The 17,886-nt window shown below is 42.5% G+C and overlaps 1 protein-coding gene across 1 annotated transcript in view; it reads left to right on the forward strand.

The window, feature by feature from the left end:
- GDAP1L1 (ganglioside induced differentiation associated protein 1 like 1) overlaps window positions 1–17,886 on the forward strand; it is a 45,468-nt gene that overhangs the window by 16,484 nt on the left and 11,098 nt on the right. Inside the window, exons 3-4 of the mRNA XM_081917185.1 lie at window positions 6,875–7,048; window positions 17,288–17,385. Coding sequence (XP_081773311.1) covers window positions 6,875–7,048; window positions 17,288–17,385 — 272 coding nt within the window. The remainder of the gene's footprint in view (window positions 1–6,874; window positions 7,049–17,287; window positions 17,386–17,886) is intronic.

Here is a 17,886-nt window from a genome sequence, read left to right on the forward strand (position 1 = left end):
TTTTTTTAAAAAAAAATTGTTTCGACCATGGATTTCTGTTATCTGTGAATCAGGTCATTGTGTTGTTAGGTTTCTGTTTATTGCCACTGTGCAGTGCTTGCAGTCACAAGACTGTTTACATTCCAGAGACTCCAGGCTGTTGGAAGTAGCAAGGAATGTGACAACCACAGTCTCATTTTTAATTTTGGCGGAAGAACCAAGATCCTTCAAGTGCCCCTATTTTCCAGGGACAGTCTCTAATTTACAGAAGCCACCCTTGTTTCCAATTTGATCCTGGCACGTCCCACTTTTCCTTGTTGTTGTTGTTTAGTCGTGTCCGACTCTTCGTGACCCCATGGACCAGAGCACGCCAGGCACTTCTGTCTTCCACTGCCACTTTTCCTTAGGACATCCTTATTTCTATCAAAGAAATATTAGAGGGTATGGGGTTATGCAACCCCCGAGTCAAGGAGATAAGTAACTATACAACCTTTAGAAGGCATCTGAAGGTAGCCCAGCAAAAGGGACATTTTTTAATGTTTATTGTTTTATTATGGTTTTTATATATGTTGGAAGCCACCCAGAGTGGCTGGGGCAAGTCAAATGGATGGGGTATAAAATATTATTATTATTATTATTATTATTATTATTATTATTATTATTATTATTATTTATCACTGACATCATTATGGAATAGGACATCTATTTTCATCAGAGAAATGTTGGAGGGCATGAGAGCTGATTTTACAAGGGAGCTGTATCTACTTCTCTGTGTTAATGTCATCACTATGGCCTCCATTCCCAGTTTTTATTTCTGTTTCCAAAGAATTGTCAGGCTTCAAAGGCTTAAGAGGGACATTTCAATGGGGTCTTACAGCTGATATCACAGATCCTGTCAGCCATGCAAGCAGAAGCTTTAAGAATGGCCTTAAAATAGATCCGTGAAAAAGGAGCCTTGGCAGCTTCTGTGTTCAAGTACTTTGCATCCAAATGAACTTCCCTCGCCCTTTCTTGCATTCAGCAAATTTTAGCAGGGGTAGGAAACACTGCCAATGATATATGAGATCTTGGATTAGTAGAATGAGTTGCTTTTTGCCGAGTCCCCCTTAAAAATACAACTGAGGCTCCAATTCTACATATACTTACCTGGATGTAAACATGGAGACAGACACATTTTTTTAAAAACTGTGGGACCAGTTTGGAAATGGCTTTTGGGATTCAGTCAAAACATGCTTTTCCCTCCCATGAAACAAAACAGTTCTTCAGAGGCTGGGTGCTGCTTGTTATTACTGTGGCAACCTTAGGGTGAAGAGTGGGTGGTGGTAATATTTTTTTTTTAATTAATGATAATTTTATATACTGCTTAATGCTAAGTTAATTCTCAAGCGACTTACGAATCTGGAGTTGTCATATATCCAGAATTTCCTGGACACAGCCAGAATATGGTAGTCGTAAACAGTGTCCAGGCGGAATTTGCTGAAATGTCTGGGAAAACCTGGACGTATGGCAATCCTTGTCTATATTTTGGCAAATTTTATTTAAAACAGCTCCAAAACTTCAACTTTTGTGTCTGAATTTTCACTTTTTCAAATATGGCAACCCTAACAAAACATCAAACCTTGATAAAATTTCTCCCCCATCCCCACCTCTGAGTAAACATGTTTAGATTACTTATGCGCTTTCTCTGCAGCAAGGGTGCCAACATTGATCTACCTGGGGAGTGCAAAATGTCTACTGCAGAAAAAGCGTGAAAGCGTGAGGCGCAACTCACTTGTGCTTCCTCTTTCAGTTGTTTGTTGGGATGTGTAAAATGTATCTTAAGCCGAAAGAAGGTCCCTTGACAATGCAGAGGGTGGAACAGCACAGTTTCTCACCACCAGCATCATGCTCTGGTGGCTACACTGCCTAATCACACCACACTCCACAATTTAAGGACAGTGTTGTATTTTATGTCTTTATATAAATCAGTAAATCAGTACCGGTGATTGTTCCCCTTGCTTTTGTGAAGCAAGTGTTGCTGTCCAGAACCCAGCCTGATCCATTTGTCAAAGTTCCCTATGGGTCACCATGTCAAATGGTCACTGGATCAGAGCCCCATGTCCAAGAGGGCAAAGTCTATTGGCCTGCTGGGGGCCAGAGACATAGCCTAAACCTTAGGCTCTAAAGCAGTGATGACTGACCTGTGACCCTCCACTAAGTGTTCTTGGGTTCCAACTTCCATTGACTCCATCCAGTTTGCTCCAGGTCAGGAAGGATGGGAATGATAGTCTAGCAGTCCCCCACCAAACTCTAAAGCCTGCTCTGCACATTGTAGCAGAATGGCATGATATGACCCTAAGGTGTTAATAAGAATGGACTATTTCCTACCACTTCAAAGTCAATGTACACCTTATTGGCCTCACACACCTAGGTGGTTGTTATTGTTTTTCTCAATTTGGAACAAACCTAGTGGGGACACACACACACACACACACACACACACACACATCAAAATGCAATATTCACAAGAAATAACAAGATAGATATATGGATTGGGGTTAACATAATGTGTATGCCTCTTCCCAAATCTGTGGTGTAGAGCTCACTTGATGTAGAGTAAATGAGAGTGTGTACACAGCCATTTTTCGAATGCTTCCCTTCTATTAGCAGAGATGTCCTTATTTAACTCCTTATTTTGGTAAATTGAGCACTCTCTTTTAATGAGAAAAGGGGAAAGATTGGAAAGAAAAAGCTTCTGCTATATTGGTATTATTTACAACTGAGACACTTTATTTGCTATCAGCAGTCTTATAAACGATCCATTAAAGGGTTTTGGCGTTGAATAAACCTTATATGGGCCAATTCAATCAAGAGGCTTAGGGTGAGGAATTACAATATTCTATTAGGATTAGAGCCAGGAGATCTCTAAACTAGAAAGGTATAATAAGAGAAAATAAACAGGGGCTTTCCGCCCAATTAAATGCTCAGTAGTTGTTTATCTGTTAAGGTGTGCATTGATATTCTGCATGTGTTAACCTGAAAGAAATATTTAAGGGAGGAAATATCTCAAAGGAAAAAACCTTCCCACGCCTTGTGTGTGGAGCCAAACCCAGCAGGTCTGGGTCCATGAGAGAGCTCCCCAAAGCTGCTCTTCTCTATCTTCAGAAGATGCATTACAAGCAGAAATTCAGAAGGGAAGGCTTTCCCTTGCAGACTCACAGGAGCATCTTCAGCCAAATTTGTGCCTGGCACCCAGCTGCCCCTTGATCACATGACAGAGCTCTCTTCACATGTAGAACACCTTAAGGGGGCTGTTGGCTCCAGCAAAGCTCACAAAGTCTGGACACCCCCCAAAAAATGCAGGAAAACGTATCTGCATAAACATACCAAAAATCATGCTGTATGATTCTCTTGCTCGCAGTAATGAGCTTACAGCCCAGATCAGATGCCACTGACCTTCAGGTCTAGAATAAAACAACAACATCCCCTTTCTTCCCTGCACCTCCAACCTGCTCCCTCCACGTTTGGGCCCTGGCAAACAACAGCAAGACATAACCGCCCCCACCCAAAAAATACTGCACCACTGAACCATGCCAGTAAATTTACTCACTGTCCATTAAGTACTATCTCTTGAGCCGATAAAAATGAATGCCTCTATAAAACATGGCCCAGATATTCTGAAGAGAAATACCATCTTCCTTCTTCCAGCATTGTCCCCGCTGCGTTTTTAGAAGTAACTGTAATTGAAAGATGGATGCCTGCTGTCGTGGAATGACTTGGGAGAAATAAGGCCAGCAACTGTTGGGACACTTGACATCCAAACAAGGGCTGAATGGATGAGACACAGAGACAATGCATGTAAAAACCTGACAGAGAAGATCTTGCAAGTGGCGAGTTGATGTAGGAACTCTTGAGGTCTTGGATGTGAGGCAGCAAAAGATAAATTTGAGCAGTGGAGACCTGGGCTCAAATTCGTGTTGAATCGTTAGAAGTCTTTCATTGCCAAATCAAATGCGCAATCCCGAATCATGTAGTTAATACAGACACTTAAAAGTACTGAATTATGGGGCTTATGCTCAGGAAACTCTTAGTTAGTTACAATATTTGAATCCCTCCCCCCCCCAAAAAAAATGTTGGATTTCTTTTTCAAGCTTTGTAGTCTTAAAAATCAGACTCATTGCAGCCGAAACCCGGGCATAAAAAAAAAAATTCAGGACCATTCTGCAGTGAACATACACACAAATGCAGATAGTGTATTGCCTTTCTAACTTGTATTAATTTTTTTGCAGCCCTAGTTGAAATCCTTATAATGCTATAGCGTCCCTGGCTGGGCTCAAGCACATCATCATCATCATTATTATTTATTTATTAAATTTCAAATTTAGGTACCACCATTATTGAAGGTTATGATTTCAGGCTGTTGGTGCAGGATTTAGAGGTTTAGAATTGTAGAGCTGGAAGGGACCGCAAGGGTGAATGCAGGAATCATTTTGCCCATCATGGGACTCAAACCCACAACCCTGAGATTAAGAGTCTCCTGCTCTACCAACTGAGCTATCCCACATATAACTACTGTCTCTGTGCTGTCTGTTTCTTCTGTGTTACCTTCTTAGTCATTGCCAAAAGTCCCAGTTCAGGGAGAAAAGTCCCAGTTCAGGGTCTAATAGTAACGAAAAAAGTAAAATACCTAGGGGTGAACATGACTTTGAAGAATGCTAACTTATTTAAAGACAATTATGAAAAGTGTTGGTCTGAAGTGAAAAAAGATCTTGAAATATGGACAAACCTAAAGCTTTCCTTACTGGGTAGAATTGCAGTTATTAAAATGAATGTATTGCCAAAATTGTTGTTTTTGTTTCAAACCTTACAAATAATTGACAAGATGGACTGTTTCAAGAAGTGGCAAAAAGAAATTTCTAGATTTGTCTGGCAGGGCAAAAAGCCCAGAATTAAATATAAAATTCTTACTGATGCAAAGGATAGAGGGGGGTTTGCCCTGCCGGACTTTAAACAATACTACGAGGCGGCAGCCTTTTGTTGGTTAAAGGAATGGCTACTTCTTGAGAATACAGACATTCTTGATTTGGAAGGACATGATAATGTTTTTGGATGGCATGCATACTTATGGTATGGTAAGGAGAAAGCTCATAAGGCATTTAAAAACCATATTGTCAGAAAAGCATTGTTCAATGTCTGGGTCAGATATAAAGATTTTTTGGAGAATAAAACCCCAAGGTGGCTTTCACCAATGGAAGCTAAGGCCTTGAAAAAACTTAATATGAGATCGAACTGGCCAAAATATTGGGAAATTTTGGAACAGGATGGGGACAAACTGAAATTGCAGAGTTATGAGAAACTTAAAGATAAGGTGCAGGATTGGTTACACTATTTCCAAGTAAGAGAGGCCTATAATTCGGACAGGAAAATTGGCTTCCAGGTGGAAAAATCGAAGTTGGAAACAGAATTGTTAGAACCTAGTGCTAAGATACTGTCGAGAATGTATAACCTGCTGTTGAAATGGAATACTGAGGATGAAACGGTTAAATCTGCTATGATAAAATGGGCACAAGATATTGGTGATAACATTATGTTTGCTGACTGGGAACGGTTGTGGACCACCGGTATGAAATTTACGGCATGTAATGCCTTAAGAGAAAATATTATGAAAATGATTTACAGGTGGTACATGACCCCAGTCAAGCTAGCAAAAATTTACCACTTGCCCGATAATAAATGTTGGAAATGTAAAGAAATGGAAGGAACATTCTTTCACCTTTGGTGGGCCTGCCCAAGGATTAAGGCTTTCTGGGAAATGATTTATAATGAACTGAAAAAAGTATTTAGGTATACTTTCCTGAAGAAACCAGAGGCCTTTCTCCTGGGCATAGTCGGCCAATTGGTGCCAAAGAAGGATAGAACCTTTTTTATGTATGCCACAGCACCAGCAAGAATACTCATCGCAAAGCACTGGAAGACACAAGACCTACCCACCCTGGAAGAATGGCAGATGCAACTCATAGACTATATGGAATTGGCAGAAATGACCGGCAGAATCCGAGATCAAGGAGAAGAGCAGGTGGAAGAGGACTGGAAGAAGTTTAAAGTTTATCTACAAAAACATTGTAAAATTTATGAATGTTAAGGGCATTGTAAATGAAATGAAGGGGTTCCAGTGATTAAGATAAATAAGAGTATAAAGGTAAAGATAAAAAATAAATTTGAATAATATGATAATTGCTGAACTAATTTTAAATTGGAATACATGAAAGGAAAGCGGGTGGAAGCAAGGAAAATAAGATTTGGAAGGCTATTAATTCGAAACAGAGTTTGTTTTTAATTTTGAATTGTCTTTGTTATGTTTTTTATTGTCTTTTTTTGTCTTTTGTTGGTATTTTTTGTTGTGTGCGTTTGTTGGTTTTTTGTGATTTGGGTTGTTTTTATTGCTGTTAATTTTTGTGAAATTTAATAAAATATCATTTAAAAAAAAAAAGTCCCAGTTCCTTGACATTTTAAATATTGGATGCAAAACAGCCCGTAAGAACTAAGTAAATGCAACAAATGTACCTTGGATCCTGAACGCCTTGTGAGTTGTATGTTTTGGCTCCCGAACACCAAGTGAGTGTCCCGGTTTGCGAACGTTCTTTGGTAGCTGAACGTCCGATGCAGCTTCTGTGGCTTCCGATTGGCTGCAGGAGTTTCTTGCAGCCAATCGGAAGCTGCTCCTTGGTTTCCGAACATTTGGAAGTCAAACAGATTTCCGGAACGGATTCCATTTGCTTCTGAGGTACAGCTGTACTCAAATTGTGTCCTCTCTTTTTTAAGAATAGAAAATCTGAAGTAAAAGAGAAAACCCTCATATAAGCGCTGCGTGTAACTAAAGAATGCATTTATTTTAGTTTTTCTTGCTACATTTCAGAGCACGTTACCCAGCTAATTCCGGAGGCGGGGAGCCTCCTTCATTCCAGAGTGATGCAGTACAGAGAGATCCTGGATTCCCTGCCCATGGATGCCTATACACACGGATGCATTCTCCACCCAGAGCTCACCATGGACTCTATGATTCCAAAGTATGCTACAGCCGAGATCCGAAGTAAGTGGCCTTTGAACAAGATAAGTGTGCTGACTTGTTGCATCTGTTGATTCATTTGAAATTTTGCAAGATCCCCCTTAGCACCCAACAGCTTACGAAATTATAAGTGGGCATATTAAATGGAAGAGATGGAGTAGAGCAGTGTGGCATAATGGTTAGAGCATTGGACTAGGACCTGGGGGAGCAGGGTTCAAATCCCCACTCAGCCATGAAGCTCTCTGTGTGACCTTAGGCCCGTCACCACCTCTTAGCATAACCTACCTTGTTGTGAGGACGAAATGGGAAAGAGGAGAACCACATGCATCACCTTGAGATCCTTGGAAGATAAAGGTGGTATATAAATGTTATGTACTGAAGTTCTCACCCTGGGCCAGCAGGGGCATACTGTAGATAGTTCAGGTCCACATATGCAAATAAGGGATTGAAAGTGACGTTCAGTGATTGGATAGTTACAGAAAATGGTTACTGTTGCGTTCTAGTGGAGCTCTATACAGTGGTACCTCCGTTACAGAGCCACGTTCATATCTAGAAGTAAATGTAACTAGCGACAGCGCGTCTGCGCACGCACGTGTCGCTTTTCACCACTTCTGCGCATGATGTCATTTTGAGCGTCTGCACATGAGCAAGCGGCGAAACCCAGAAGTAACGCGCTCCGTCACTTCCGGGTTGCCGAGGAGCGCAACTCGAACGCGCTCAACTCAAAGCGTCTTCAGCCCGAGGTACGACTGTATAAGCAGGCTGGCTGAACCCTTCAGTTCAATTCTGTTCCAGCTTACAAATAAAGAGCTGCTTTGGAGAAATCGCTGTGTCGTCTGCTATGTCTACCCACTATTTAACAATAAATGTAATAAATAATGATAAATAGAGCAGGGGTGGGGAAATGTTTTCAGCCTAGGACCACATTTCTTATTGAGCAACTGTCCAGTGGCGGCATGTGAGCAGTGAACATTGCCAGCAGTGAGCATCACCGTCATGGAAAGCGCACATACACACAGGGAATGCAATTGTTGCATAAAGTAATCAGCATGTATACATTTGTCATTTCCAACAAAGCACATGTGCAGTTTTCTGCATGCAAACACTGTGGCTAGTAGGAAATATTAGGCTGTGTACACATTCCCATTTATTCTGGCTCCAGCATGCTTCCACCACTGGTGTTTGAAGTTTTAACATATACGTTGCATTAGCCACAACCCATATGTGTCCCGTAGTTTCTTAAGAAATACTGCTGTTTGAGGCGTTTCCCCTCAAACCAGCTTCCATCAAATTTGAAAATGTGAGCCAAGGTTAAGCTGAGGTATGCGCATTTGAGACAGCCATTGCACATGCATGTGGCAGAATATGTGCAGATGACAGCTTCACTGAATAAGAATTTGGCACAGGGAAACAAACCAGATAATGCACATTGGGTGAAGACATCCTTGCTCCCTCTCTGGCGTGCACAACAGCATAAAAATGTGACTTAAAACACAGCGGGTGCAAATGACCTCACTGCATTTTAAGCTACTAAGGTGTGCATAGCCATTGTTTTGTGAAAACTCAACTAAAAGCTTTGACTGGCTTGTAGTATTATTATTACATCATTTTACCTACATCCTAGGCATTCAGCCATTAAAGATGTTTGTTTATGCATGCTGGCAGCTCTTATAATTAATTAAAGACAATTACAGTTTGAAGAATCCAGATTGCGAATGGCCAAAACAGTAACAAGATAAAATAAATAAATAATTGGAAGGTAGACAAAAGAGCTGAACTGCAAGTCTGCAGGGAGAGTTAAGAATAATAGACCGTCACAGTATGACAGAGAGAACAAAAACCTCTATATACTCAGGAGCAGCACATTTGCGGGTTGCTTTGTGCTAATGGCTTGGAAGTTATTTGATAGTTATTCCGACCTGGAAGAGCTAGGAATCTCTGAAAAGTCTCCTCAGAACCCCTTAATTTCCACCAGCTTCTTTGGAGGCAGTAGGTAGTAAAGCTGGTCTGTGTTTGTTTGTGCAGAGATATGCCCTTTGCTTTCAGTTACAGGGCATATTTGTTTTATCCGTGGGGAAAGAGACTTTGAAAGACACCTCTTTGTCATCATATAAAAGGCATTATGATTTAATGCTGCTGGGGTTGTTATTGGTGAATTGTTGGCACTTCTAAAAAGTAATTTCTAACCCAGTGGATGTTACCGTAGAAAAAGCGTTCAGCTGAGCTTGCATGATATATGCATGTATGTATATTTGACCCCATCTGCACTATATATTTATAGCAGTATCATACCATTTTAAGCAGTCCTGGCTTCTCCAAAAGAAATACTGTATGGAAACTGTAGTTTGTTAAGGGTGCTGAGAGTTGTTAAAATGTAAAGGACCCCTGACAGTTAAGTCCACTTGTGAACGACTCTGGGGTTGCGGCGCTCATCTCGCTTTACTGGCCGAGGGAGCCGACGTATGTCCGCAGACAGCTTTTCCAGGTCACGTGGCCAGCATGACTAAGCCGCTTCTGGCGAAACCAGACCAGTGCACGGAAATGCCGTTTACCTTCCTGCCGGAGCGGTACCTATTTATCTACTTGCAGTTTGACGTTCTTTTGAACTGCTAGGTTGGCAGGAGCTGGGACTGAGCAATGGAGCTCATCCCATCGTGGGGATTCGAACCGCTGACCTCCTGATTGGCAAGCCCAAGGCTCAGTGGTTTAGACCACAGTGCCACCTGCGTCTCGAGTTGTTAAGATACCCCTACCCCCCCCATAGAGCAGCAATTCCAAGGGAAGACTCTGGGAACTATAGTTCTTTGAGGCAAATAGAAATCTACAAATATCTGTACAGTGCAGGTGGTTTGTGATGGGATGTTTGTATGTTGCTTTGGTTTTAATATGTCTCACAGGTCTTGTTTCCTGGGGAAAATGGGGGATTTAAGTAAAATGCGTCTAGTTGTGGTTGAGATAGTTCCCTCCAATCTTCGCAACTGTTGCCAAGGGAATAGGACTGTGTGGAACTGGTAATTGGGGCAGTTAGCTCAGTTGGGTCAGTTAGCCTGGTGGCAGAGGAAGAGGGGTAGTTGGTATGGTGGCAGCAGAAACATGGTCAGGTAGCACTCCCCATTTCACCAAGCAGTGAAAAAGGATGTGCTGCCCCTGGGTGGAAGGCCTCCATTTTATTATAAATGATGGAGGGAGTAACCTTTTCCCAGTATGCTATAGTTGTACAAGACTGTATTCTTTCTTGTACAATAAACCACTACAGTGGTACCTCGGGTTACATACGCTTCAGGTTACATACGCTTCAGGTTACAGACTCTTCTAACCCAGAAATAGTATACCTCGGGTTAAGAACTTTGCTTCAGGATGAGAACAGAAATCGTGCTCCAGCAGCGCAGCTGCAGCAGGAGGCCCCATTAGCTAAAGTGGTGCTTCAAGTTAAGAACAGTTTCAGGTTAAGACCGGACCTCCGGAACGAATTACATAAGTACTTAACCCGAGGTACCAATGTACTGCGGTTCTTCTCTGGAATTAAGTCTCTTATGATGCCATCAGTGTTCCTGTGAGGAAATGCTCTTGCACTGCTCCTTGGTATTACAGGGTGCCAGATCCACCCCCCCCACCTTACAGCTGTTCTGCCCCCCCCCCACATCCAATTATAGATAGTTCAGTTGGTAGAGCATGACATTCTTAATCTCAGGGCCGTGGGTCCAAGCCCCATGTTGAGCAAAAGATTCCCGTTTGGTCCCTTCCAACTCTACAACTCTATGATTTTATCTCTGTAAAATCAAATGGACTTGGAAGATACTTAAGTTTTTGATAGATCATGCCACATACAAGAGCTGGGCTGAGGGTCTTCGACTGGATTTTTGGCCTCTCTGGCACGAAAATTTATGCAGATTAGGTTTCAGAGGCAGGACGAATTGGCACCAGACTCTGTACTTGACCTACAAGCATTCATGAAACATTGACAATGCCTAATATAACTCCTCCACAAGGACGTCTCTTTAAATATGCTCTTCTGCTCTGGACAGTGACTTTGTCACAATGTCACCGCAGGGTCTTGCACTTTAGCGGCTCCAGATAACTCTGGATCCAACTGCTCAATTTACAGCTGCATTTTTTTTTAAATGTCCCTAAAGTTGGCTTGAGATTTGAAAATGAAACTAGGCTTGCCTTATACCTAAACCAGATTTCCACAGGAATGCCTTTCTTTACCACTTAGTCACCTGTTCTGGGCCTGGGTACAATTCCCTGTTTCCCACAAGAACAGATGGTGCCTCCTGAAGCCCACAAGAATGTGTGCACAAATGTACCACGATATATTTAAAAGCTGAGGATTCTCGAAACAGACTCCCTCAACCTAACCTACCTCCCAGGATTAAGTTCTGTTAGATGCTAAGTACAGTGGCACCTCGGGTTACATACACTTCAGGTTACATACACTTCAGGTTACAGACTCCGCTAACTCAGAAATATTACTGGTACCTCGGGTTAAGAGCTTTGCTTCAGGATGAGAACAGAAATCGTGCTCCGGCGGCGCGGCAGCAGCGGGAGGCCCCTTTAGCTAAAGTGGTGCTTCAGGTTAAGAACAGTTTCAGGTTAAGAACGGGCCTCCAGAACGAATTAAGTACTTAACCCAAGGTACCACTGTAATTGTGCCAGTACTTTATTGCTTACGTGTCCACAGAACCTTTGAAAGGGAGGAGAGCGGAGACAGAAAACCAGAAAAATATTGGCTCTACCTCAGGATTCCTTTAGTCCCACCTACGGAAACCCTCTTAGCCAAACCATCAAGTCCAGTGGTCATCACCTGCTACTGATAAACAGAGGTGTGTACCTAGTGTCCCTTGCACCCTTGGCAAGGAGCTGTATTGGTGACGCCACACCACCCCCTGAAAAAACGCACGTTGCTACAATAGCCACATTAGAAATTACTGCATTTTACATGACCTAGGTATTTGAAGCATCCAGAGTGAAGGCAAGGTGAGGAGGAAGCGCAAAATAAATAAATAAATAAATAAATAAATAAATAAATAAATAAATAAGGCACGCCTTTGTGCCATGGTGCAAGAAGCACAGGAGGCTTCTTCCACACTTAATCTTGCTGCAACAGTGGGGCTGCATGGCCCACACACATATACATTATACACAATATAGTCTGATTTTGTGCCAAAGAAGCAAAGAATACCAGTGTCAAAGCAATGATTCTTCAACATCACCTTCGTTGGACTGGTCATGTTGTGCGGATGCCTGATTATCGTCTTCCAAAGCAACTACTCTATTCTGAACTTAAAAATGGAAAGCGTAATGCTGGTGGTCAACAGAAGAGGTTGAAAGACTTTCTCAAGGCAAATCTAAAGAAATGTCAACTAGGAAACATTGGCCTGCGAGTACTCCAGTTGGAGAGCAGCCTTTACCAAAGGTGTCATGGGCTTTGAAGATGCTCAAACTCAGGACGAAAGGGAGAAATGTGCAAGGAAGAAGGTACGCTTGGCAAACCCTCACTGTGATCAACTCTTGCCCGGAAACCTATGTCCTCATTTGCTTTCATTTTCAGAGGAGCCTTCAAGGGTAGCCCCATGTACAGTACAATTGCAGTAGTCAACAAGTGTACAGCAATGTCTAGTTCTAGACAAAGGAAAATGATCAGTGAGCAGTGGGTGAATGAATTAGCAAGCGTCTTCTCTCCAGGCTAAAGAGCAGATTAATTAGGCCAGTAATGACCAGTGTTTATCCTTCTCCTGTCCTGACATTGCACCTCCCTTAAGTAATCAGTTTTAATTATCACAGCATCATTGGCTCAGCAAAACCAAGGAATGGGCTGTAAATCAGCCTCCTAGTTGCCCTTTATTTCTCAACATTGCCAAAGTAATTAAGGACTACAGCAGCCCTGTTACTCTTTCTTTTTCTCCACAGTGAACTTGATTGAATCAGGCCAGAGAACACAGCTTTTCCAATTTAGCCTTGCAGTTTTCACAGATGAGGTCAATGGGCTTTTATAAGAGAGAGAGAGAGAGAGAGAATGAATGAGCATGATAGTGGAATGTGTAGAAATCTGGTGTAGCTTTGGTGTCAGGAGAAGCTCGAGGCCATAGGGATAACATCTCAACTGAGTTGCTGTTGCATGATAGGAAACCTTGATGATCTGGTCAGTTTCTGAATCTGACTAGTGACGGCAGGACCTAAGGAGCTCCACACGGACGTGATGCTATGCCTGAAAACATCCATTGCCAGGGGGAAGTGAAGCAATCACCTTCACACTGTACAAAAGTATGGTATCTCTGGGCTCACAATAAACACGAAAGCAAATTTTAAACGCACCTTTTGTAACTCCTCTGATCTTAAAACATTATCAAGATATCATAAAAGCTGCTGTGCAAGTTAAAATCATTCAGGTGGATAGCAGTTGATCAATTTGGGGTGTTTATTTTGAGAATCTATAATAGCTGCTGGAGAAAGGAAGATAGCCCCAACAAGCCAAAAGTTGTTCGGATCTAACTCTCATTCATTATGGCAATAAAACTCCACTTTGGCACAGTAGTGTGAATACAGCTAAATACTGCCCAGGTGTTAATTTTATGCCTATTTGTGTTCCCTTAACCCATTCTGAAAGTATTGTGTATACCAGGAGTGGGGAACCATTTCCAGGGAGCAGGCCAGATGTTTAGGATACCCAAACCGCCAGGTATAGGGGGTGGAGGGGGCTTCAGCTCTCCCAATATTGAGGGAGCAGCCACCAGGCACCCTCCACACACCCCAGCCCTAGCCTCCACCTGACACAGGAGGCCTGGCACAGGAGATCTTTGCTTCGCTCATCCCAGCTGCAGGGCAGGGGCTGGGTCAAGCAAGTGTGGAGATCACCCTCTGCACACCAGGCAGCATGGCATGACGTGTTATAGGGGCAATGTAGGGGGGCAAGTGGGTGCCCCTGCCCAAACCTCCCAGGCCATTTTGACAGGGGGCACTTCACCCACAGCAAAGCAAGAATGCAAACTGGATTTTCTAGACTACCCTCTCATTTGCCTTGTCCATATCAAATATAAATTGCAGCACTTCTGCTCTGAGATTCTCCACATCTAGCCAAGCAAATGAATGCTCAGCCAGGACTGCAATGGGTGGTGTCAAATAACTATACCACATCCTTTCCCAGTTCAGAATTAGAGTGGAAGGTAATGAATTGTTTTAATCAGAGGTCCTTCAATCTATATCTTATTTTGTCATCTTTGATGATAGGTCTTTTGCAAAAAGATTTCCCTATAGCTTCAGGGCCAGCCTTATCATGCCGTCTCTTAAAGTTCTGCTGAATTTCTGCAGTGCCAGATTGGATCAGAACTGAGGTACATTTTGTGCTGTCTCCTCCTGGCAAAGCAGTGCACCCACTCTAGACAGATATGGACATAATCTCCTAACATGAAAGTTTAATCTTAACTCCTATCCATATTCCATAACATAACCAGTCTCCCCAGAGCTCCCCATCAGCATTTTAGCATACATTTAGCAGCCAAATATACATGTTTTTGGATGAAATTTTGACGAGTCTGTACAGTTTTGCAAGCAATTCACCTTTTGTAACATATTTTTGCATGTTATTTTCACTAATATTGCATGCATTTTCATGCACACTTTCCATTAATACATGCCTTTTGAACACATATGGTCAGCTATCTGCATCAAGAAATTTGGGGAAGTGTGAATTTTAAAAGGATAGCTGATTTTCAGTTGAAATATTGATTTGGATTAGGTAGCTTTGCATTAAAATGCACACCAAATGAACTTTCTCCTACATTGCTACTCCCAAGTAACATTTGGTGAGTTCCTAGTGATGTATGGAAGTGAGAGCTGGACCATAAAGAAGGCTGATCGCCGAAGAATTGATGCTTTTGAATTATGGTGCTGGAGGAGACTCTTGAGAGTCCCGTGGACTGCAAGAAGATCAAACGTATCCATTCTTAAGAAAATCAGCCCTGAGTGCTCACTGGAAGGACAGATCATGAAGCTGAGGCTCCAATACTTTGGCCACCTCATGAGAAGAGAAGACTCCCTGGAAAAGACCCTGATGTTGGGAAAGATGGAGGGCACAAGGAGAAGGGGACAACAGAGGGTGAGATGGTTGGATGGTGTTCTTGAAGCTACCAGCATGAGTTTGATCAAACTGCGGGAGGTAGTTGAGGACAGAAGTGCCTGGCGTGCTCTGGTCCATGGAGTCACGAAGAGTTGGACACAATTAAACAACAACACACTGCATCATGGGGTCCAGCTTCTTGCATAACCAACTACATGGGGAATTAGACAATAAGATTCCTTCATGTCCTTGTTCAAGTAGTCAAACAGAATGGAGAGGTGCTTCAGTGAGACACTTGGTAGCTGGAGTGGAGAAAGAAGATTAATAAGGAACATAGAGAAAGATAAAGAGAATGCCAGAGTAATGTGCTGGGAAATGAACATAAATTTCTGGATTCTTAGCTGAACCAACTGAGCATGAAGCATCTGTCTCTCCCTCCTGTTCTGACTGGGAATGGCATCCAGCCAGGGCGGGTATCATTAAGGCAAGGCCGCAAGGTGCCATAGTTTCATTTAGCTGCTGCAAATGACAGCTTAAAATAGTGCCCTATGTTGGCACAAACACATTGGCTAACCCGCGGCCCGCAAATGCTTCGCCGAGTCTGGGATAAGGTCACAGTAAGCAGAGACATCACCTTGCCGACAAAGGTCAGTATAGTTCAAGCTATGGTTTTCCCAGTAGTGATGTATGGAAGTGAGAGCTGGACCATAAAGAAGGCTGATCGGCGAAGAATTGATGCTTTTGAATTATGGTGCTGGAGGAGACTCTTGAGAATCCCATGGACTGCAAGAAGATCAAACCTCTCCATTCTGAAGGAAATCAGCCCTGAGTGCTCACTGGAAGGACAGATCGTGAAGCTGAGGCTCCAATACTTTGGCCACCTCATGAGAAGAGATGACTCCCTGGAAAAGACCCTGATGTTGGGAAAGATGGAGGGCACAAGGAGAAGGGAACGACAGAGAACGAGATGGTTGGACAGTGTTCTTGAAGCTACCAGCATGAGTTTCACTAAACTGCGGGAGGCAGTGGAGGACAGGAGGGCCTGGCGTGCTCTGGTCCATGGGGTCACGAAGAGTCGGACACGACTAAACGACAACAAAAAAGCAACGAGGGCTTCTGTAAAATGGTAGCAGCTATTAATATATTCATTCACAATGGAAAAATAAAGACTTTGGAAAGAAGAGGGTAGGTCTCAAGATTTTTTTTAAAAAAAATCATATGCAAAGAACTTCTCTAAGGTGATGAGTGAATCTTTCAACCATAGCCTAGTCATAGTGCAATAGCCCTCCCAGTCCTGAATGTGAGACCCAGACCCAAGGATTTAGGCTGAGGCAAGGCACTATACTGGTGTTTGCTGCTTATAAATATCAAACAAACCAAAATCAGGACATATCTGTGCTTTTGCATTTATTAGATGTAGAGCTACCAGGTCCCAACCTGGAGATTCTTTCTGTAACTTTTAAGTTTTTCATCTGAATGGTATTGTGGAAGAAATTGGATTCTCTCTGCATTTAAAGGCAAATCTACCAAATTTGCGCTTTCCAAAACAATACACAAACCCTGCTCTTCAAGGCTGGTCAAGTTACTTTGGGAACCTGCTGTGGCAGAAAATCCCACAAGCACTTCTCCCACCCCTTGACAGTGAAAATACTGCAAGAAATCAAATATATTTATATCCCATCTTGTTCCCATCAAGGAACCCACTGCCCAGACCCAGATCTGCTTAGCTTTAGAAAGGTGGTAGCCCCATGTGCCTTCAGACTGTATTGTGGTCTGAAGACCATAATTAAAGTCAGTAAGGCAGATTCTTAGAAGGGTGAGACATTTTTAGACACTTAACATTTTTGTTAAAGATAGCCATGTGTCTAGAGCAGAAGTTCCCAAACTGTGGTCTGCAGACTACATGAGTTTCATGCAGGTGGACCACAGCGTGTTTGTGAAGAATGCTTACAATTTGAATTCTGTAGAAATCAAATTGTAAGACAATAAAATGCATGCAATTCCATATAAGAAAGGACACAATTTGAAGATTATTTGGCACAGCACATTACAATTGCTGCAACAGGCAGAAACAAAATCATTAAGTGGTCTACCGAGACCCTCAGCAATTTTCATGTGGTCCGTGGGGAAGGGGAATTTTGGGAACCATGGGTCTAGGGAAGATTGGTCACTAATTAACCCCAATCCATTCTCTCCTACTTCCACAGGACATTTAGTTAATGCCAGCTCAGATCTGATGAAATTAGACCATGAAGAGGAGCCACAGCTATCAGAGCCATACCTTTCCAAACAGAAGAAGCTCATGGTGAGATGCTCATAGCAGCACACACACACACCATTTAATCTGTTTCAATCTGTTTTTAGTTTATCATTGTTTTTAATTCTTTTTTGAGTGTTTTAAATAACTCTTTTTAATGATGCTTTTATTGTTTTCATAAACTTATATGAGGTGTGTTGGGGTTTTTTAAACAGTAAAGTGGCATCCAGATTTGGATGCCTATTGGTACTGAAGATGACAGACGTTTAACAGAATCCAGTTGTGCTGGAGTTGAGTGTTTTCTAGCAAACTAAAGTTTCGCAAATGGGGTTGTCAGTTCAGATCTGTTACCAGTGCTGCTGCTTGCTATTTTGCCTGCCATCGCTGCCCTAACAGGGTGACCAGATTCAAAAGAGAACAAGGCTCCTGCACTTTAACAGCTGTACAGAAGGGGGGAATTTCTGATGTATGTAAGAAGGAATTTTAGAGTTGGAAGGAAGGGAACTTGGAGGTCTAGTTCAGCTACCTTCTCAATGCAGGATCTACAAC

This window comes from Podarcis melisellensis (assembly GCF_964234715.1).
Source record: "Podarcis melisellensis genome assembly, chromosome: 6".
NCBI classification, from domain to species: Eukaryota; Metazoa; Chordata; class Lepidosauria; order Squamata; family Lacertidae; genus Podarcis; species Podarcis melisellensis.